Raw genomic sequence first — 21,906 nt, 5'->3', positions numbered from 1 at the left:
AAAGATCGTGGGTGATTTTTCAATCCAGTCATTTCCTCTCCCTTAAGTTAATTGCTGAAGTCAAAAGGTAAGGAACAAGACCTCCTCTGTCCCCAAGGGGCTGAACAGAGGCTGGAGGTACAGGTGTTAGATAACTAATACTAGAAAACTAAAACTAGAGAGATTGAGACATCCCCCATGTAGTCAGGTATCTCACACCCATCAAACCTGTTGACTCCTTTGTAGCTCTCAGCACCAGGAACTTACCCAAGAAACAGTGGGCTTCAACCCACTCTAGGGCATGTTTGCATGCTTTCTGTCTCCATAACGTGTCCAGGCTTATGTCTATCAGACTACACACCCAGGGTGTTACGCAGCCCCAGCATTGCCCCTCTACCCTGCCCAAGTGCTGGCAGAAGTTGGTATCTATGCCCCTTCTTTTTCTCCAAGGATCTCACAGAGACTCTTGCCATTTTGGGGGTGATAAGGAGGAGATTATTGTCAAGCTACATCCTGCCCTGGCCCTCTCCCTGAGGAATGTTTCATAGTGTCACGTGACACAGGAGCACTGATCAGAGACTTTGGCAAGAAATAACTTCCTTCATTAGAAACACATAGGTTCTTGAATCGACTTTGTCCAATATTCCCATACAAAACCTACTACCATCCTCCACTCACCTGTGGGTACTCCACCTTTTACGAAGTACAGGAACATTTTGGCCTCACCTCAAAATTGCAATTTATTGATCGATAACAGTAACATAGCAGACTACAGAGGAAGGAGAAAGCGGTTTTGATCCCTTTCAAGAAAAGATATTGAGGGGACAACATTGGAGTAAAACTAGATTAGCTTTTACTTTCTTGTACATTAAGACTGTTCTTATCTTTGCCAGGACACATCCCATCAGCCCCACGGCCCAGGGGTAAGTCACTCTGGCTCATGGCAGGCTGCAGGAATAACTTGTCACAGATTTCTGTCACACTAGATGATGCCTCAGGCATTCTGGAGTAAGGGCAAAAAACAATGAGAAAACAGCTTTCTTCCATGTGGACAATTTCTTCATTCCATATTCAAGCAAAACCTGAAACAGGGCATTATAAACAAGTCTATTTGGGGTGCATGACAGGTATTTCTGCTTCACTCAAAGGCACTGTGAAATCAGTAGATTTTCTCTGGAAACTGAAGGACGTGGGTTTTTTAAACAAACAAACAAAAAAACAATGGAGAGCAAGAATAAGCAGTCATTCCAGTGCCCCAATCTCTTTCTATGTAGGTTGGAAACTTTGAAAGGAGGGTCCAAAACAAGTTTTTGACAGTAAGGCTTACTGAAACACAGAGTACGTGAAAATGCCAAAGCCAGCAGCTGGTTTGATTGGGAGTCAGCATCTGGATAACTCATTTTGCTTTGCTTTGTGATATTGAGTGATTTGCACAGATCTGGGACCTCTTTTCATGAAGTTCTTTTATTGCTGGACTACATCTCACAGAAAAGGCTTCATGCAAACTAAATTGAGCAAATGACAGCAACCATGTCCAAACATTTCAGGCAGTAAAAGCATAAACACAGTAAAAAATAATAAGCCACCTCAGCGGCTTCCCAAATCTGGACTTCTGGGGAATCCTCAATGTTCGGCATTAAAAGTCACCAGATGCTTCTTCTACAGGACATAAAAAGCAATGCGTTAACAAAAGAGAAAAGGACATACCACAGCTCCCTTTTATCTTGTGTGATTTATTTCCCCAGGTTAACCTGGAACAGAGGGATCGATAACTTTGGTATTAGTCCTGATTGCTCTAAAGACCTCTGGGGATCCCCCCTTGACTACAAGATCCTACAGGTCTCACTTTTTCTGGCACTTTAAAGATGGCATTTACGGTTGTGCCCTGCCATACTTTCAAGCTGATAATCCCACAGCCCTGCAGAGAATATAATGAACCATCCTCACAGAAAGTGGGAGTTGACTGCAGATGGAGTTGTCTGAGCTCTTAATGATTGCTGTTAGCTGCAGAGGGCTGCTGCTTCTCATAGCCTGGATATCATCATGACAGCATGGCAGGGCCTGACTGTCAGAGCAAAGGAAATGCGATGCTTTGTTACGAAAAGGCATGGCCCTAAGGCACTGAAGCAGCCTACCTTTCCCAGGGGAGAGCCATTCTTTCCTACATCTACTTCTCAGGGATTTCAGAGAGCATTTAGGAAGAAAAGCATTAAACCTCAAGAATTTTACAAATCCAGAAGGCAGCTGGGGGAAATACTATAAATATAGGCAAAAGCTTTCCTAGAGACATCAAACACCACAATCTCTTCCATAAAGTGGGAATCTCTATCTAAGTGCAGAGCCACTTTTGGCCTGACCAGGATGTGCTGACAGCCTGCTCAGAGCTGTGCAAAAGACAGACCAAGCACCTAAACAGAAAGACCAGCCTCCCCAATCCAGGCATCACCTCCCTTGTAGAAAAGCACGGGCATCAACAGTGAAGAGCTAAACTGGAAAGTCTGTTAATCAGAAAAATCCCAGAGCAGTGCACTTAGCTTGATCTTGCAATCCTGATGCTGGAAAATCTGTATGCTGGAGGAGCTACTCACAGTGGGCCTGATGAAATGGAGTATCTAAATGTGTGCTAGATATGTACCTGGCACATATGTTCAGACCTGGGTTAGGAAGCTCTGCTTTAGAGCCTCAGGGTCTGGTTATCTCACATGTTCGCAGGCAGGAACTATCTGCTGTTTGAACCTTATACCTTGCTCTGTAACTTCCTCAGTCCTCTTTGACTTCCAGGCTCTGAGGTCCAGCTTTGGGATCTGGCTGCAGCTCACAAAGCCACAAGGGTATCTGTTAGCGTGGAAGATATGTCTTGGTACTTTAGAGATGTGGGTGTTGTCACATATTATTCGTGACAAGGAGATTTTGTCCAGTGAAGAGCGCTGCCGAGGAGTGAAAACCCCTCTGCTCTCCCACCAAAACCTGCAGGAGAAGGAAGACAGCACAACAGATTTTTGCCTTCTGGCTTCTTCACATTCAAGACCCTTGCAACATTATTTCCCATTAACACCAATAACACTTTTCTTTTGCCAAGAACAAATTTACATTTCTGTTATTTAAATCAAGAGCCCTGACTTACCAGCTGGATAATTTAACTTGCTTTTCTGACATGGACATATAATAAAGATGCAATTGAATTAAAGCCTTGCACTGTGTTCCCTCAAATGAGGCAAAGGCACCCTCTTTCAAACAGAAAACTCTGCACATACTGTACACAGACTGGTTATATCCACATGATTGCCATGCTGGAACCAGCCCTATAATTACTCTCCTTAAACAAAATGGGTTCTTGTATCCTGCCATAAGAATAGGATTTCTAGATATGCAGTAGACTGTTTGCCTTTAAGCTCCCAATACTGGGTTTTGAGCTCATAGTAAGTCTTTCTGGCCAGAGAAGTTTCCCAGAAACACGGTTCATGATCCCATTTTTTCAGGCAATATTGCTAGCAAGTACAGGGACATTGCTTCAGAAATGTAGCTTAAAATGGGGTATATAACTCACTTCTGCAGCTGATGTCCCTAAGCAACTTCAAGAAGAAGGAGGACTTTAGGTATGTTGAAAGCACAACATGGCTTGAATGATTTTGACTGGCAAGCAAACCCCAACCCACCCATATCCTGGTGCAAGTGAAGACCAAACACTGCTACGTGTCAGACCACAGGGTTCCAACTCAGGACCAGGGTGGAAAGGAGAAAGAGTGAAAAATCATCTCTAAGACCCCTGAGAAGTGCATAAGACACTGCAATAGTGCAAAGCTGTGTATTGCAAACTCAGGAGATGGAAGGTGGACAGATGTTTGACGTTTGCAGGGCACAGCAGCCCAGCAGGAGCAGTCCCACAGAGAGGGGACAGGGATGCTACTAGTGCCAGGGAAGCAGCTTGGGCTGAGCTGGGACTTAACCAAGACAGAACAATTCATCTCTTTTACTCCCTACAAAGTCTGAAAGCGTGTTAGTCCTTCAGCAACATCCCTTGGTCTGCAGGCAAATTTTCAAAACTACCAAAAGCATGAGCCACCACATCAATGGATGCTGAGCATCTACTGTCAGTGCAAGCCATTTAGGCTGATTAAACCTGACAGCTTTTTTTCTAATTGGTGAAGTCAACCCATCTAGATCCTCTTTTTCCCACCTTTAGAGCTGTACCTGTTTTTCTTGTTAAGGTATTTAGATGTTTCCCTTTGCTGGAGTGAGCAGCTGTTTGAACACATGGTAACATGGGACTCCTTGAAACCACTTATCTGAAGGAGGAAAAGAGCTCAACGGTTTACATGGGGTGTGAACCATCAGCACAGAGAAGGGCAATCCAATTTTCACAAGTAGTGATTGGCAGCAAACAGACTGAGAGTGAAAACACTTGGCTGGGAAGTGATCTTAACCTAGGATCTCAACCATCATCTAGACAGGGAATAAGAACATCACCAGAAAGGGAAAGAAACAGTTGGTGGAGTAATGAAAAAAAAGCAACAAACAACTTGAACAGTTTCCAAATCTGCAAAAAGAAATCCGCATAAACTCCATTCTCCCTCTGTCCTTTGGCGTTTGAATACCCAGCTCCCCTCTTACCTGTCCCCATCACGAATGTTCCTGAACTGGGTGCCAATAAGGCAAGCCATGAGAGGCCCAACTCTGCCTCCATTCACAAAGGGCTCTGCAAGTGCCCCAATCCAAATGTCAATATTCTTTGGTGTCCCATACAGCTCTATGAACTTCTTTGCCAAAGCATGATTCCTCAACACTCGAGCAAGTGTCTTCAATCCGGAAGGTTGTGAGAGCCCACAGAATTGTCTCCAGGAGTTATAGCCTGCAAGTAGTTGGGTATCAGAGCAGACAGATCAGTAGTGTGTTTCCCTCTCCTGGAAAGATTTTTTTCCTCTCTTTCCCAGAACTGGGGCACAGGTAGGGTCCCAATATGTTTAAAATATTTTTCTAAATTTTTCTATATTTCTGTTAATGCCATCGATTTTCCACTCCTCCAGAGCCAGTTCATTCTGCCTGGCATTTCAATGTTGTTTGTGGACAAGCCATGTCTTTGCAGGTGATCTCTGCTAGTGGGAGCTGCTCCACCACCTTTCAGTACCATTTTGCTGTTCCACTCAGCGGCAATGCAGGTGCCTGTGCACAGGCTCCAGAGCCATGGTGTGTCTCAAACAACCTCTTGGTGATGTGACCAAGGAATTACAGGAGACCCACAGCCTGCTGAAGCTGCAGCAGAAACTCAGAGGAGCAATCCCAGCGCATTTCAAATTGCAAAGGAGACCTGTGTTCACGTACCTGATCCTGCATCTGCTGGGACTACTCCTAACCTTGCGCTCTGGGTGCTCAGATGAAGGGTCTGGGCATGCCTAATGGCTGCCTCATCTTCACTGTGACCCAGGAACGCTGGGAGCTCAGAGAGCATACAGTCTCAGATACCTTCAGACAGAGCCACAGGACAGAGGTCCTCACAAAACTCGTTGATGTTGCCTTCATTGAAAGTGAATCTGGACAAGATGTTGATGCTACCTCTTTCTGCACAACAGAATAGTGCCCAGGTACCTCCCCACAGCTGGTCTCACTTGTGTCCCTGTCTAGCCACAGGGACAAGCCATCCCACACTGCAAAGAAAGCTCTACATAGCCCAAGTTACTTCAGGTGGGAGAGGGTACCGGACTTTGCCAGCTGGACTAATTTTTCTGTACTGCAAACAGCTGAAAATCCACTGGACCACAACTGGTGCATAATTCTGCACCTTGGTGGAGAAGGCATGTACCCAGCAAAGGGCAATTTGCAACTCACTATCTTATCAAATGACCACTTAAGTAGAGGAAAAGCCTATGGGGCACTAATGTGTCCTCCTACCTGCCAACTTAGTGAACTGTTAGGTGCAGAGATGAGATGATGCTGCAGCAACATACATCTCTGCTGTGAGCAGGATGTCTGAAAACTGGGGAGAATTCAGAGAAAAATATACAGTATATGGTGCCTGGATGACACCACTATCAAACAATCCAAGGAGACTGAGAATTTGCTTTATCAGAAAAAGAATTAGGAAGCTTTTTCAATCTTGCTATACTGTCATCACCTTCACAGGTTGTCTAATATCAAGGAGTACAGTAGCACTCAGGGGTGGGCTGAGACCCAAAGGCTAGGAGCTAAACACAAATTCATACTCGAAATACATGTCAGTTCCACTGCAGCAGATCAGCAGTCAAAGCTATAAATTCAGGATTTGTGGTTCAGATCAGGTTCTGCACAATAGTGTTCCTACATAAAGCATGGAAAAATGGCAACCTTCTGTTGCAGCAAAGGCAGAGAAATCCTGTGACCTGACCATGCACCTGGATGTATTGCAAAGCCCCTGTCTGGGCTTAAAACCTGTGAATCCGGCATGCTTTTCATCACAGTTTCAAAGTGAGCTCTGTTGCATCTCCCAGGACGTCACTGACAGCAGCTCCAGGCACTACATCATCCTTATAACACTGTTAGGCAACAACACATTCATGAGCCAGTTGTAAAGTCCTGTCAACAGTCTATTTCTCAAGACCATCTTGCAATGCCATTACACCGTTTTTTGCATCTTGCACAGCCCTGAAAGTGGTTCTGACATGCTTTTTTTTTTTTTTTCTGGGATGCAGTCTTTATAGAATTATGGTGAGATTTTCCTCACGCATTGCAATCTGCCCTTCCAGTCATGTGTGGCTGGGCTGGACCACTATAGACGCTTGGAGAGAAGCCACGGGGGACTTCTGGCCCTAATTCTTGCAAACTTGTTGCTGAACTACTTTCCCAATTCTCTCATTTGAACAACAATACAAGTAAGTCAGTTACTGAGCACTTGACTCTGCTCTGTGCCATGCCCCATGTTCTTCTAGCCATGTGCCATGTGTCTCCTCCAGCTCCAGCCAGGCTCTGACATCATTGCTCAACCTCCTACCTACTTATCTATGGTTGTACAGAAATGATGAAAAGGTTTGGGAAAGGGTAATTTCAGCCAAACATGGGCTGGAGATGCTTCTCAATGTTCAATCACAAGAGTTCCTGATTTCCACTTGTTTTTCTTTGGAAGCTCTGCTTCCACAGCCAACTTACCTGGGAGGCCATGATCTCTGCTACGCTGCATGTTAAGCGCAGCTAAATCAAACCCAATCCTTTCGATCCGCTCAAACATCCGATCCCGGAGCTCATCCACAAGCATTTGCTGCTGTGTCATCAGCTTGGCCTGATTAGCCATCAGGCTCCGGAGAAAGGGGTCAATACCACCTGCAACAGATACACAGGGACTTGTGAGCAGTGCAGGGTGGCAAGTATGTGCGTAAGAGGCTCAGGAGAGCTGAATGCAGCTTATATTTAATTATAAGCTTCTACTACAAGAGAATCAATTTTCCTGCTTTTAAAGAATTAAAAAGAAAATACTTTGAATAACATTCTTACAGTGTACAGCAATTAAGCAATCAAATTGCATGCTTCATAATAAGATGGGCTGCATTTGACTGCAAAGAGCAGCTATGTTGGGAAAAACTCTGTCTGGTAGTAAAGGTCATTTAATACATTTAATGCAAACTGCTTTTAAGTTTGGCTGAAGCAGGAGCTCATCCAGAGAGGGCAGAAAAGGCCAAATGAAATAAACTTACACTGCAGAGATGCAAGAAAGGCTTTACCTTCTTTAACAATCCTCCAGACAGCAAAGAAGGCATTTCTGAGTTGAATTTTGGGACCTATGGACTTGTAATTTTGATCTAAGCGGTCAACAGTTGGGGGAACTGAAGCATGAGCAAAACGAAAAGCCAGGGTGAAGACATTGGATATTCGAGGATCCACAGACTCATTGTAGCCCCGGTAGCGAGGAATCAATCTCCGGAAACTGGTTCCCAACAGAAGAGGCAGGTAGTCCCTGTAGGTTATAATCTACTAGGGAGAAATAAGGAAAGTGTCTATCATTAATCACTTGGCCATCAGTTTCTTTGGGCAAAGTTATTGTTCGTGTCTCAAACTACAGGAGCTGTCACACTGGACTTCTTTGATGGGATTTATGTAGGAGATTTTGCTAGCACAGATGTGGAGCAGAGAGACTCCCCAGGGCCAACCATTCTTTCACCTCATCATACCTTCACCAAGCTGCTCTGGCAGTCTGGTGAGGATCCTTCTGGCACTGTCAAGTGACATTTCTGTTTCTTTGGCTCTGTAGCTTGGTTCAAAGCCTCTTCAGTACCTGGCCATTGTACCATGCCACAGGTGGTGCAGCTCCAGGCACAGAACCAGGCACTGCAGGCCATTGCCTGGGATCCTGGTTTCTCCAGCCGTGCATGGTGGGATCTCTACACTATCTAGCAGTAATGAGATGTGCATGAACATGCAGTGATTTGCATGAAAATGCAAAGTGGACCTAACTGCTCCAGAAACATCAGGAAGCACAGACACTGCTCGTGCCTGACCCACGCTCATTCTCTGCCTGTTCACGGGGATCTTCTGCCCTTTGGTGCTGAGGACTTGGCACTCAGGTGTCCCCAGGCATGCTCCTCCCTGCCTTAACATGCTGGCAGGTCAGAGCAAGATGAAAGTCTTCCAAATCCTCCCAAATATTCCCTCCTTGTCCTATAGGTAGAGGCCGTTCCTGTCAGCCAGGTAGAACTGCATTTCCTCCTCCCTCCCACCCTAAATGCTCAGATGATGAAGAAAAAGTCAACAGTGTTGGCACAGATTATATCAACACCCACAGGCAGCTGTGTTAGTCCTCCCATAGTAGAGATTTGCAACCCTGGTCTCATTTCTCCTTGAGATATTGAAGAGGCTGCGCAATATAATTTAAAAAATCAAATTCTGTGTCAGCAGGTGAAAATGCCTTAATTGTCTGAAAATTGCAAGAAGATCAAACCATTGATCTAAACATGATGATGGAGACAATGCTTTTAGTACAATTGTCTGAGTCTCTCCACATGGGCTTACCCAACATGTTTATTCAACAACACTGTAATATTTAAATTGACAGTTTTAAAAACTTAAACCTTTTGATATTCCTGCTTTTTGTTTGTTTGTTGAGCCAACTAAGAAGACAAGTTTCCAATTAGGTACGACTAAGCACTGCCTTTGGAAACTCCATGTCTTCTTCTCTCATAGGAGCCGGCCTTTTCTGTTGGCTGTGAAACCTCTTCTGGCTTTGAAGCTGCTTCTACTCCAAACCATAGGCTTGACAGGAGACCTTGAGAGATCCCTTCCAAGCACAGAAATATTTCTGTGACCCTAGGATCTCATTCAGGCTGAAGTCTGTGGTGCAGCACAGTCCTGAGGGGCTCTTTGCCCCAGAGCAGAAAGGACAGAGGAATGCCATGGCTGGTTGCACCTACTGTTGCAGCACATGGGGCTTCTTGAGAGGAGGAGACTCACAACCCAGAGGAATTTTAATCCAAATCTCCAGTACCATTTTTATCCTGTACCAAACACTGGTTAGAAAAACTTTTCCTCTAACTTTTCTGTCCCCATGTTTCTCAAACAAAAATGTGCAGTTAAAAACCCATCAAGCAATTTGGAAATTAAACAGTAGAGGGACATCAAATATTCAGGGGGCCCCCTCTGTGCTTGTTACTTCAGGTATCACCATGTGATTTTGCTTTGGACAAAAGGGACTGGTGGAAAGAATTTGGTCACTTCCACCCCAGAATACTGCACCCTTTGGACACCCCACACTAACACAGCCCATCCCGTTAATTCTGTGAGACTGCAAGACAAGGCAGGAGACCCAGGACATACGACATTGTAGCTGGTACCTGGATCATGGCACCCAGGATCTTTCGTGCCTCCTGGTAGAGCTTTTCTCCATTCCAGTGGGGATTTAGTCTCTTCAGCCCTCTAGCCAGGCGGTTGTGCTCCCGCAAAAAGAGTGTGTGCATGCATGCCAGCTCCAGCATCTCGTTTGCTCGAGAATCACCTAGGAATATCACAAGTGAGCAGACTTGTATCGCCAGTGACCTGCGTGTGCTTGGCTGCTTCCCACTGGAAGGAGGTGAAAGTCGCATTGGGAAGCATGCACAGAGAAATTATTACATGTCTCAGTATCTGCATTGTGAAGAAGATGGGTAAGAAACACACAGGAGGAGAAGGAAACCAGGGTTTGGGTCCCGAGGCTTGGAAAGCACCAGTGAAAAGCCAAATTTCTGCTTGGCAGCAACAGCCAAGATGCCACCATGGTTGCACTCAGCACCACAGAGAGATGGGGAAGGGTTTTTTTAAAATAAGGGCTAGGAGCATTAACTTAAGAAGCTAAATACAAGTAGGTGTTCTCCAGACTCCCATATAAGAAAGACATTCTCACAGCTCAAGTGAAGAAATGAAAATGGGCAGAGGGAAGTCAGGATGGCCAAGGGAGCTCTGAAAGTCAGAAGGCATCCTTCAAACCAGTTGAAACTATGGCCAAAGCAAGATGACAGTCACAATCAAGCTCTCTGGTGGGTAAAAGTAAAAGCAAAATGAGTCACAACTTGAAGGAATAAATTACAAAGAGCATCACAATGAAATATTAAATCCTTCTTCAAACATCTAGGGCAGGAAGCCCAAGAGCAAGCAGGTGATGAGAGTATAAAGAGGCACTCAGAGAAAAGTAACTATGTCGTATTTAGTCCCCTAGTCCCATAGTAAATAGAGGGATTTGCTCTTGCATTCAGCACAGAGCCCTTTTCATTTACTGTCAAAGGCTGTCTGTAAGAGACTGCGGAAGAAGAAACAAAAGAAGCACTGTGAGGTTTCCTCAAGCAGAACGCATCCCCCCAGGGCTTCCAACAGAGCTCCAGTAGGAAATCACTGAACCCTATTAGGCAACTGCACACATAAAATTTCCCCAGTTCTCAGGGACCGGAAAAGTCACAAATAAGACACTGAATTTTCAAAGGAGCTTCCGAGCCAGCCTGAAATGTTCACTATAAATTCATTGATGGCTATGTACCCAGCTATGGAACAGCAACTGCTCCAGCAGCCCCTAGCTGTGGAGTCCTGGGGGCTGAGAGCCCATCCTGGGAAGCATCCAATACGCCTGCCCGTTCTGCTTCTCACTGGGCATCTGCCTTTGGCCACAGGTCCTGCATGGTCCTCACCAGGGAGAGACCTGCACGGAACTGGGGAAGAAGCTGAAGACAGGGAACAAGAGATGGGACAGATGGAGAGGTATAAGAGGCTGAAGGAAACATAAAATACCGAGCACTTAAAAGGAGGGCACTGGAGGATGACACCAAGCAGAGCTCTCACACCAGTCCCACCACCAGGTCCTGATGGTATCCAAGGACCATGGGGATGTTGTCCGGAGGAGCGTGGGCCAGATATGTAGGGGGCCAAGGGATAGAAATCAGTTCCACAGCTGATGAGATCTGTCGTGCCCTCAAGCTTTCTTTGGCAGTGCCATGAGCAGCCTAGTGTGGTCAGAGCCAGCAGAGTTAGCCGGGAGGTCTTAGTCGCCAAAAGGCAAGAACCAGCGAGTGAGACACTAATTCACAAGGCGTATCAGAAACATCCCTCTCTGGGGTGCTGCAGGCTTGTGGCAACATCTTGGTCCTCACCAGCAAGGGCCAGGGAGAAGGGACCAATGCTCAGGGCTCCAGGTCAGTTATTTTGTCTCTGTGTGCTGGGGACAGGAGAATACAGCAAATAGCAACAGACAGGAAGGTTGCAGTGGCTGTGCAGTGTTTTGGCTGGAGGGGAGGTGTGGCTTTGGGAGGCTGTGCCCAGGACAAAAGGAGGTATTTGGGGTTGAAGAAGTGGTCAAGAGGATACCAAAAGCATGAATAAGGAAAAATGGAGCAGGAGGCTGTCTTAGTGGACTGAATGCCTATGCTGATGTCCTGGCTGGTGTGCTGCCAGTGCACCCCCAGCCTTCTCAGTGGGGGGGACACATCTTAAAAAGTCACCTTGGTCTGTGGCTAGCCTCATTCTCAGTCCAGCTGGGATCTAAGCTCCTCTCACAGTGCAGCAGATGCACTCGTGTGCAGCAGCACGGGCAAATGTTTCATGAAGGTGACCCAGCCCAGCACCAACAGACTTGTACCTATCCTGATGGAATAGAGACAGCCTCCAAATGACAAGTATGGACAAGCCATTGCCTTCTGGCCAGTGTGCTATTGCTGCATTTGCTTGGCTCCATCATGGCACTGGTTCCCAGGTCACCTCCAGCAGCCCTATGTGCTCTCTGGGCCCTACACTAGAGCTGCTGAGAACAGATGGGGCAGCTTCACCCCAGGCATATAGTCACAAAGAAGACTTGGAGATGGTGAAGACCTTTCTCCTACCTAGCACAGCCTGTTTCAGTCTTTCATGATGTTTTGCTATGCTCCATTTTTTACTTAAATAAGAAAAACAAACAAACAAAATGAACTAGAGCTGGTGGAATTGTTTGCTCTGGATTTCAGGGTTAGGGGTGCCAGCACCCAACTTACCTGCAAGAAAGCAAGGGATTTTAGCTTCTCTGCTGACTGTAAGACAGGGGCTCTTCTGCATGTTGTTAAAGGGCATATATGCCTTCCCCTTATCAGTGAAATTCTGGTTAACAGCCAGCAAGCCCAGCTGGTTGGTTTGATCCCTCAGTTTGTTGGCCAAAGGCACTTCACTGCCGTACACCATGCTGCCATCAAGAAAGGAGGTGAGCGCGTTGATCTGATCTCGAATTGCTCTGCCGCTGGTACAAGCAGGAGCTGAGCGGAAGAAAGGAAGGCAATCTCTCGTGTTTTTAATTCGTGGGTCATTGGGTGGGATCTGCAGAAAGATAGAAGATTAATTCATCACCAGTTCAGGGGTGCAGAAACTGCACTGTGATACTACAGCCATAAGAAATGCCAGGCAGGAGCCATTTCGAAGACAGTCCCCATGCGAGATAGTGTGGAGGTCAGTCATAAATCCCAGATATAAAGGGTCAGATTGACAGCACAGACGCCATTTTAGGAGTCCAAGTCCCAAATATGCATAAAAGCCTGGAGATATCTAAATTTCCATACAGTCTTACGGATACCTAAATTTTTTCCCTGATATATACATGTTAGATTGAATCTTTAAAGCTCAGGTGTTCCTATCTCATGTTGGAGTCTAGTGTCCATATCTACATTGTGGACTGTTGCCATCCAGAACTTGTGATCCTGCCGGCATTCTCAAATGCATGTTGGGCAAATACTCAGTGATGTTCCCTCCCTTTGCAGTTTTCCTTGAAAAGATACACAGGTTGATGGGAGAGCCAGAGCTGCAGTACACCTTCAAAGGCAGGAGAGCAGGGCGGACATGTACATAATTAAGCATTTACTGGAGTGGAGACTGCAATGTGACTATCGTGCTAATGCCTTAACCACTATTGAGAGATGCTCATCGCTTCCTTGCCCCCTGCACTACTGAGCATTTAACCATCAAATGGGTATGGATTTGCTGCGGTATTGACAGCCATCATCTCCTGTCTTTGACACATTTACTATGATCCAGGCTTCACCCACGTTGCCTTTGCACCATACGTCCAAAGCAAAGCCATATCATTGAGGGAGATGGGTAAATGGTTGGAAATGGGGGAAAGACAAGCTGTGACTGTGCCTGACGTCTGGGGACAGCCCCTGGGACCCAACACCATCACCTTACAGAGAGCAGTCTGACCCCTTGGCCTGCTCTGGGAGGATGTCCCTCCATGGCCAAGGACCGGGAGAGCCACCAACATCTCCTGGTTGGAAGGTAGATACCTTCTCCCTCTCTTTTCTGCAAGAAGAAGGCTGGCTGTACCTTGATGGGAAAGCAAGGGGGCTGCTTGGCACAGCTGGTGTCACAGTCCACCTTGCCACTGAAGGTGACTCTGGCTGGGGTGTCTGGACTGAAATCCAGGTCATGGTCAATAAACTGGCCCCACTGCATGAACATGAGTGATCTCTGCTGGTCCATCCTGAGCTGCTCGGGGGGGAAGCGGACAATCTCGTTTGACACTTTTCGAACCTGCAGGGGATGAAGGCAGAACATGTGTGACTTGTATGCATGGGTGCATCAGTTTGTAGGGTCATCAGCAAAAATTCACAAGGTGTTCCTTAGGCTTCACGGAAAACACCAAAATCTCTGTCTGAGTTGGAAGACATTACTGACTGCCCCCTGAGCACTGCATTATTCTGGCTCTATGTTTCTGGCTCTCAGGTTTCTGAGCCTCTAGGCCAAGAGTATCCCTTGATGGACATATGGAAGCAGCTAATCAAGAGCCATACTGAATAGCCTGGGAAAGGGAGGCAAAAGATTTTAAAATACCACTTTGAAATAGAAGTGTGGAAAAAAAATAGTCTTTGGAAATTTCTGAAAGTTATCTCAGTAAACTCCCTCTAGCAGGACACACTCTGGAAGCCCTCTTCCCTTCTCATCCCTTCCCCATCTATCACAATTCCGCCACCAGTTCTTCCTACAAAAAAAGTGGTCAAAACTCTGCTCAAGCCCTGACACTGTGCTGGGTTAGGAAGCAGGATTAGGAAGTACAATGAAAGCATGAGCATAAGGTACACAACCAGAAAATCGCAGAGCTCCTCATTAGTGCTGTTGTTGCACCAAGCCCAAGTGATCAGAAACCACATCACAGTGTCCTTGCTCCTGTCCAGGCACCATGAGAGCCACATGCACCCCCACAGATCACCCCACCCATGGACCTACACACAGAATTTCTAGCTGGAAATTTTTTATTCTGGGGATTCACTTGTTCATTTTATCCTCTGGCATATTGCTTTTCAGGAGACAACCAGCTTCCACAAATCAAATCAAAAAAGGTGAGTAAATTACTATGGCTTAAATGCACTTAATTTAAAAGAAAACATTGTGTAATTCTTTCTTTATGCCGCACTTCTGCAGTAATCAGATTAATTTTCCGTTGCTGGTCCTGAAAGCATGGGAGTTAGAAAGCATTTCTGTTAGACCACCATGGAGATTCTCCTGTGATCAACCTGAAGCTGGTGAATTTAACTTCCTCCTCATGATCAACACCATGCCAGCTGGTGGACATGCACTTTGATGCCTGTGATCTATCCAAGGACTGGCAATCCCTAAGCCCTGACACTGCATTTTCAGATGACTGTTGCAAACATTACCAGTGGAAAGGGGAATCCAGAGAAACGCTTTCCTTCTGTCCACCCATGGGGGACTGACACGCCATCCTCATATTCTGCTGGCAACCATCTGACCAGGGCTCTGTTTGAAGCTCCTAGTGATGGGTTTCTCCTGTCAGAGTGAATGGAAGAACAACAAACTGTTAGTGTCATTAGGATCATGGCGGGGCCAAGAGCTCATGGATGTGTAGAGAGACAGGAACCTTGGAATGGGACAACACGGCGATATACAATGGTTAGGGAGCTGCTGCAGCCCTATGGGTTTGGTGCTATCAATAAGCCTCAGGTTTAATAATAACAATAATAATAATACACACCAAGCCTCAGCTTCTATCGGGCAAGAACTCAGGTTGCTGGTGACTCCTTGTGTCATCCAGCCTGAGGAAGGACCCTGGACCTCAGACCATGGGTGGAAAACAAAGGTGAAAGCTTAGTGTCAGAGAAAAGGGGCAGAGACTTATGCACCTTCATTTCACAGAAAGACACAGCTTGATGACAGAGACCCTGGGCTGGAGAGTCAGTCCCCAATACACAGCTATTCGCATTTTGATCCAAGAGCTAGTTCATGTACAGTACCAAGAACCCTCGAAGCAACACTGTAATTAAAAGCTCCACACATCTAGAAAACAACACTGTGGGCTGTAAAACCCTAAAGAAGTCATCCTACATGGATCATCCTTGGGGACGTGGGTCTAGATCTGCTGGAGGACTCATCCATCCTTCTGTTGACACAGCCCCCTCACCTGTTGTTGCACTCGCCAGTGATCGTTCGGTAGCAGGAAGAAGCGCCACAATTTATTTTCTTATCCTGCTGGTCACAACCACTTGCCTTGAAAATCATCTCCAGCTGAGCCGGCGTCAGCAAGTCTGCCAGGTAACAACAGAGAACAAACATACAGGAACATACTGGCCCTGCTGGGTTTGTAGTGCCTCCCAGGCTCAGGAAAAAGTTTTCCTTGTACCTTTGAAATGGTTTCTTATCACAGTATCATCTGGAAGAGGACAAGGAGCTGTCATTTAAGGTCTTCCTGCTCAAAGATCTGCTGAGGTTGCTCTCTGGAGCAGCAGATTGCTTTTTCTGGTTTGGAAAGCATTAAACCCAACAAAGCTGTGGTCAAATCTTATTTATAATTACATGTTAGGCCTGTGCAGCAGCGGAATGATTTTCTAGCATTAGCAATACTTTTTCCTTCCTCTCCCTTCCCTTTTTATCTCCACCATAAATTGCTAACAGCTACAGTCATCCTAGTGGTGTGTCACAAGATTTTTCACCCCTGTGAAGCAGCCATCAGTGTGTATCACCACTGTTCAGAGCTGCCTGGAGAGGAAACCATCAGGTGGCTGGGCAGCACAAGAGGATGCTGGCTTTGCATTTCCAGTGTGCAGCTTTCCCTGTGCATGGGAGATAAGTTCAACCAGCAAAGCCTTCTTGGCTATTGCTGCTAGCATACCACGTCCTTCCTGAGTCCCTTGGAGGTTTCCTAGTCACGGCTGCCACCAACAGTTTGGGTCACAGCATGGTTTAAGAAGCCACTGCTGCCTCCTGGGCAGGCGGATGAGAGGTGGCACCTGTGTGGTCTGGTCTCTGGAGCAGTGCTGGAGCATCACTCCTGGATGGAGGGCTGGAGACGAGCACAGTCAGCCCAGCCTCCCTCTTCTCTCTCACCCCGTGCTGGATGTCTTGGCTGCCAGTGCTTTGCTGTAATGCTGGGGATCCCCATGAGTTCATCTTTATATGGCAGGAGCCCTCCCCATGGCTCTCTGAGCTGTTTCTCTTACTGCCCCTAATTTGCCTTCTGCTCCCAGCAAACTGGTCTTGCCAGGAGGCCAGGACTGCCACCTCATGGAGGACATTGCTCCTTCAAGACACATGCTGAAATATCCCTTCACATTGCTCTGTTCTCATTCTCTGTGCCTTTCTCACAGCATCCTGTTCCCGATGCAGAACAAGCTGGCAGTGACTTTGGCTATTGCTTGGTGAAGTCTGGCAGAAAAACTACTTACCGTGGGGTTGAGCTATTGTGAGTCACATCCTCTGTGTTTGCTCATTCCCTACTCAAGCAAAAGAATATTATCTAGCAAAGTCTTACGAGCTTTGACCCATTAGTACATTAACCACTATATTGCAGAAAGAACCAGGGAAGTGCACAAAGCACTTTCATTAACCAATAAACCCCCAAATAATTTTTTAAGATGGAAAAATAACTCAGCTTTTCCTCACTGCAGTCATGTGGGAGGGATTTGAGTCATGGCCCATCATAACACCCTTTCATTTCCTCCTCCCAAGCCCCACAAAGCCCCAGTGACCAAGCCCCATATCCTCCTCCTCTGCCTTCCTCCCAGCAAAGTGAGATCCCTACCTGTGACATTGAAGTCCCCCCTCACAGCCCATTGCAGCTTCTCTTTGAGGAGGGTCAGTGTGGTTTCCATGTAATCTGCAGCCCGAACAGCAGCCCGAGTCCCTGCCACTGGCTGTTTGAAATATCCCAGAAGCTTTACTGGGGCCAATGCATCGTTCTGCAGGTGCTCCTTTATGCTGCAAGGAAGAATAAAACAAAATCTGCAGGACTGAAATGAGGCAAAGCCAAGAGTCCTGCAGGTTATCCACCGGAGCGTCGGGCACCCCAGCTCTCCTGGTGTGTTACTAGTCTGAATTGCAAACAAAGACAGAGCCATCTCCCTCCCTGCACGGCAGCTGGAAGAGACCAGGGCTGCTCCTGCCACCCTCAGCAGAGGAGCAGAGTGAGTTGCAGGAAGGGAATATCTTAAATTGCCCAGCTCCACCTGCCAGAAGACAAATCTTAGGTCTTTACATCCTTGAGGCAACCAAACATCACTCAGCTGTTACGCAGCTCATCAGTGTGTATGGGTGCCAGTCTCCATCCAGAGGTCCCAAACGTCTCCAAGTCACCCTGTCTTAATGCTGCTGGAGCCTCCTCTCAGACGGTGGGGTCCCTAAGCCGGCGAGGGGTTTCAGAGCATGGCTACTGAAGGAGGGTATGTATGGGCTGGTAGGAAGCTGTACGCTCCCAAACCATGGTGGCAAAAGCTGGGGTCTCCTAGCAGATCCCACAAAACGTCTTCACTGCAGCCTACAGTGGTTTGCTCCCTCCATAGGAGGGAACTGCTAGAAATCAGGAGGAGCCTGTGCTGCCTCCAGTCCTCCTTGGAGTATCCCTGAGGAATGAAACAAAGCCAAGCGATACTGAGCTGGGAGGAATGGCAGGCATGAAGGAGGACAGAGTTACAGCTCTTAGTGACCCCATAGACTGGAGGTGTGGTGTAAAAACAGAGTGAAGGCCGGCGAAATGCCGGATTACAGCCCACTGTGCTCCCGGAGGATCTCGCACCTGTTGAGGATTTCTTGGCTGGGCGAGGGCATGTGAGCAATCCAGCCGTTAGGTGGGAACGAAGCATAAGTTTACAAAGTGCTGGAGCAGACAAGGATGCTGTGCCCTTGTACGCTGGGAAAAAGGAAGATAAGAAGAGCCTGACGAGCAACTCCTGGATGCCGAAGAATGAGATAAGTAACTGCTGGACACCTCGTGAAGAAGCTTGCACAGCCAATAGAGGATAAGATGGTGTCACGTGAACCGGGGTATTGTACCAATTAGAGTATTGTATAAGGCGCGTGAGCAAGCACATAAGGTATATAACTGTGCTAAAAGTTGTAGTAAATGGACTTCACTTGATCACATTGGTCTGTGCGTGATTTCCCCTGCGGTCCTCTGCAACAGCACCCTTGCCCACTCTGCCAGAGAAAGGAGAAGAAGCTGGCGGTGCTGCAGCGCAGGCAGGGCACGCGGCGGACGCCGGGAGCTGAGCCCAGCCCCGACTCTTACCGGTCGCGTGTGTGCTTGTAGGCTGCATCCACCAGCTGCTTGGCCTCATCCACGCTGCTCAGGAGAGACGCGTCTGACAGCTCCTCTGGCAGATAGCGGTAAGGGAAAGAAAAGAGCAGAGGTGAGAGCTCTGCCTCCCACCTGGAACCATCCCTGTGCTGCACGGGGGTTCTCTTCATGCCTCCAGCACCCAGGGATATCGGCACAGCAGCGCTGGAAGTAATTGCTGCTGCTCGCTCGCTCTCTTAGAGAGAGATATCTGTATATACATATATTCCTCAGGGGAGACTCAGAGAGTCAATCCCGGGCATGAAAAGGGTATCTCCATCAGTGAAGGCTTCAAATAGCCACCATGAGAGATGTAGGCATCATCCCTCCTGCTGTTTCACAGGACAGCACTTGCTATTTCTTCAAGGTATTTTGCAACCCCAATTAATGTGATTCATCTTACTTCTACACCTCCAGCCATAGTTGCCTTCAGAGAGCCTGCACAGATACCTCTGGCTGCCATGACAAACATTAAGAGCTCTAGTCTGCGTTTTTTTCTCATCGCTGTCTTTATCCCCCACTTTTTATCCTAGGTTGGTTATAGCCACATTGCCAATACACCTATGGTGAGTTTGGGTCCTTCCCCCTGGCACCAACTGGCCAAAGCTCATATATATCCCCCTATACATCAAGGCAGAAGGGTACGCAGCCCGATTTCCCCACTGCTTTCCCCAGTCCATCCTGCAACCTCCTGCCACCCTCACTGCTCCCCCTCCTGCTCAGGGGAGCTCCCAAAAGTGAATCGTGTCCTCATCATCTGCTGGCTGCGGGTCACAGAACAGGAGGGGACAGCCCCTGGTGGGCTTCTCTGAGTGACAGCATTTTCTACAGCTTCTAGGGAAGAAGAAAACTTCAGAAATCTGCACAAAGGAGATAAACATCTCCTAATTCTCCCCAGATTCTTTAAAATATCTTCCCTGATCAACCCAGAGTTCACCTCTTCGACAATCTTGGTGAGAAAAATTATTGCCAGGACCACCATTTGAGACAAATGAAAGGTCAGGCATGTGCTTTCCAGAAGGATTTTACATTGCAAATTAATGGGCAGAGGTCTCTATATGTTTTGGAGCAGTGATTCTGGGCTGGAAGAGCATCAAGTGACTGCTCCATCCCCAAACTCCACAGCCCCTGGTAGCTCCAATTCACCAAATGCTGCAGCAGCCAAAGCAAGTTCACTTCAGAAAGAGACAATAATTCATTCCTCACTTTGAGAGCAGGAACGACCCCCCCCCCCCTCCCCTGAGAAGAGGGGAGTTCAGTTTTCAGCCTCCATAAAAAATAGCATGAAGGGAGTGAGCGACCTGCCCACTGCCGGCACTGCAGCACCCAGGGCTGAACCACACTCTCCCAGGAGGGGCTGCGCTCACTGCTTTGCACAGCCTGCAGGGAGGGAGACCGTTGTACCATGGGGACGGAGCGGTTCCCAGAACTGACCTCTCCTTTAACATGATTTTAAGAAATCAGACAGAATGTTAACTGATAAAAACATGAAACAGCCAGGATTGCTGTCACAGTGGATACAAACTGACTATGCTCCTTCCAACACCTCTTCAGGACTTTGCTGCTTACAATAGAATAATTCAGGCTCTTCTAGACTTAATTTTATCTTTCCTACTCAGAAAAGACGCTGATCTGCAAAACCTAAGAAAAAGACAATACCAAAGGAAGAAGATACAGATGCCTGGAACAGGCTGAGGATCACCAGCAGCCCCAGGAAGATTTCTGCCTTCATCCCTGCAAAGAAAGGCAAGAAGTGAAGAAAACCAAGAATCTGTGGATCTCGCCATGCATTGGAAAGGTCAGTGCCCACACTGCTGATGGCATGTGTTAAGGGAGCTCATAAGGTGTCCCCTTCCCAGTGCAACGCTCCCCAAGAGCGAGTGTGCTGCCAGGGATGTACTTGCAGTGGCACGTGGAAAGGGAGCTGCCTCCTGTCCCAGGGACCTCAGGCAGTGGTGGGAACACACTGCTTTGGGACTGTGGAGGCAACACAAAAGGGAGCAGGGGGTGGAACACACTGCCAGTGCTGCAGGCAGGCAGCTTGCCAGGGAGCCCGGGCAGCAACACAGAGCATGCAGGGAGTGTTGGTGCATGGGGTTAGAAGAGCTGGAGGGGAAGAGGAGCAGCCAGGGCAGCATGGGAGATCCTCTACACGTAGACATTTGGGATGTTTTTGCCCAAAGCTGATGCGCTTACCTCCCAAGGCTGATCCAAAGCAATCAGCTTTATCGGCATATGCCCAGAGCTGTGGGCTGTGCCTACTGCACATTGTTTAGCACCCACCACAGAGCTGCCGGCAAAGGTAGCCCAGAGTCCAGCCTAAAATGCCGAGCTAAACCCATTCCTTGTGCAGGAGCCCCCGGCAGCAGCAGCAACGTGGTCAAGCCACATCCTTGCTGTGCTCCACCAGCTGTGCTTGGTGCCAGGCAGAGTGGCTTTGCCTGCCCTGGAGCAAGGTGGGGGAAGCCATCACACAAGCTGTGGGAAACGCAGACCTCAGCTGGGTGCTCCAAACACAGCCCCAGCCCCCCCCACCCCCGTCCCTCACCCATGGTACAGAAACAAGTGCTCCATGAAAGCAAAAGCATGCAATGAGCCAGGCTCTCACCTGCAATCTTCTGCTGTCCTCACCATGGTCCCCTCTGTGCCTGCGCTTTTATCTGCAGCAGGGTGTTATCTGCAGCAGAGTGTTATCTGCAGCGGGCGCCCCGGCGGGGCTGACCCACAGGGCTTGGAAACTCCCCCACGGGTGCATGAGGCCAAGGCAGTGCAGCACCCACCTCCCACCCCAGCTCCCTAGCAGGGAGGTTCCTGTTGCACCCACCTGAAGACACAGCCTGATACTCAAGCAGAGCTTCCCCAGTTTTTTTGGGGGGGAAGACACAAGGCAGCACTTTGCCATGATTTGAGAGTCCTCACTCCTTCTGCAGATG

At 47.7% G+C, this 21,906-nt stretch overlaps 1 protein-coding gene across 5 annotated transcripts; it reads right to left on the bottom strand.

Moving 5' to 3' along the window:
* Positions 1-741: 741 nt before the first annotated feature.
* LOC126039769 (eosinophil peroxidase-like) lies at positions 742-21,872 on the bottom strand. Of its 5 annotated transcripts, none has more exons than XM_049803392.1 (13): positions 21,798-21,872; positions 20,633-20,707; positions 18,926-19,010; positions 17,444-17,619; positions 15,827-15,950; positions 15,066-15,195; positions 13,735-13,941; positions 12,420-12,735; positions 9,768-9,928; positions 7,665-7,911; positions 7,096-7,266; positions 4,591-4,828; positions 742-2,946 (listed from the first exon to the last, which is right to left on the bottom strand). In XM_049803392.1, exons 2-13 carry the CDS (start codon positions 20,703-20,705, stop codon positions 2,673-2,675), a joined length of 2,202 nt encoding a protein of 733 aa, XP_049659349.1. In that variant the 5' UTR covers positions 20,706-20,707; positions 21,798-21,872; the 3' UTR covers positions 742-2,672. The 5 variants fall into 5 exon arrangements, with proteins under 5 accessions (XP_049659349.1, XP_049659347.1, XP_049659346.1 ...); XM_049803390.1 differs by lacking the exon at positions 21,798-21,872 and adding an exon at positions 21,582-21,728; XM_049803393.1 differs by lacking the exons at positions 20,633-20,707; positions 21,798-21,872 and having other exon boundaries at positions 746-1,638; positions 2,723-2,946; positions 18,926-20,184.
* Positions 21,873-21,906: the final 34 nt, after the last annotated feature.

This window comes from Accipiter gentilis, chromosome 6 (assembly GCF_929443795.1).
Source record: "Accipiter gentilis chromosome 6, bAccGen1.1, whole genome shotgun sequence".
Taxonomy (NCBI): Eukaryota; Metazoa; Chordata; class Aves; order Accipitriformes; family Accipitridae; genus Astur; species Astur gentilis.
The sequence above is the reverse complement of the archived record's forward strand: the minus strand, read 5'-3'. Positions and strand labels throughout refer to the sequence as shown.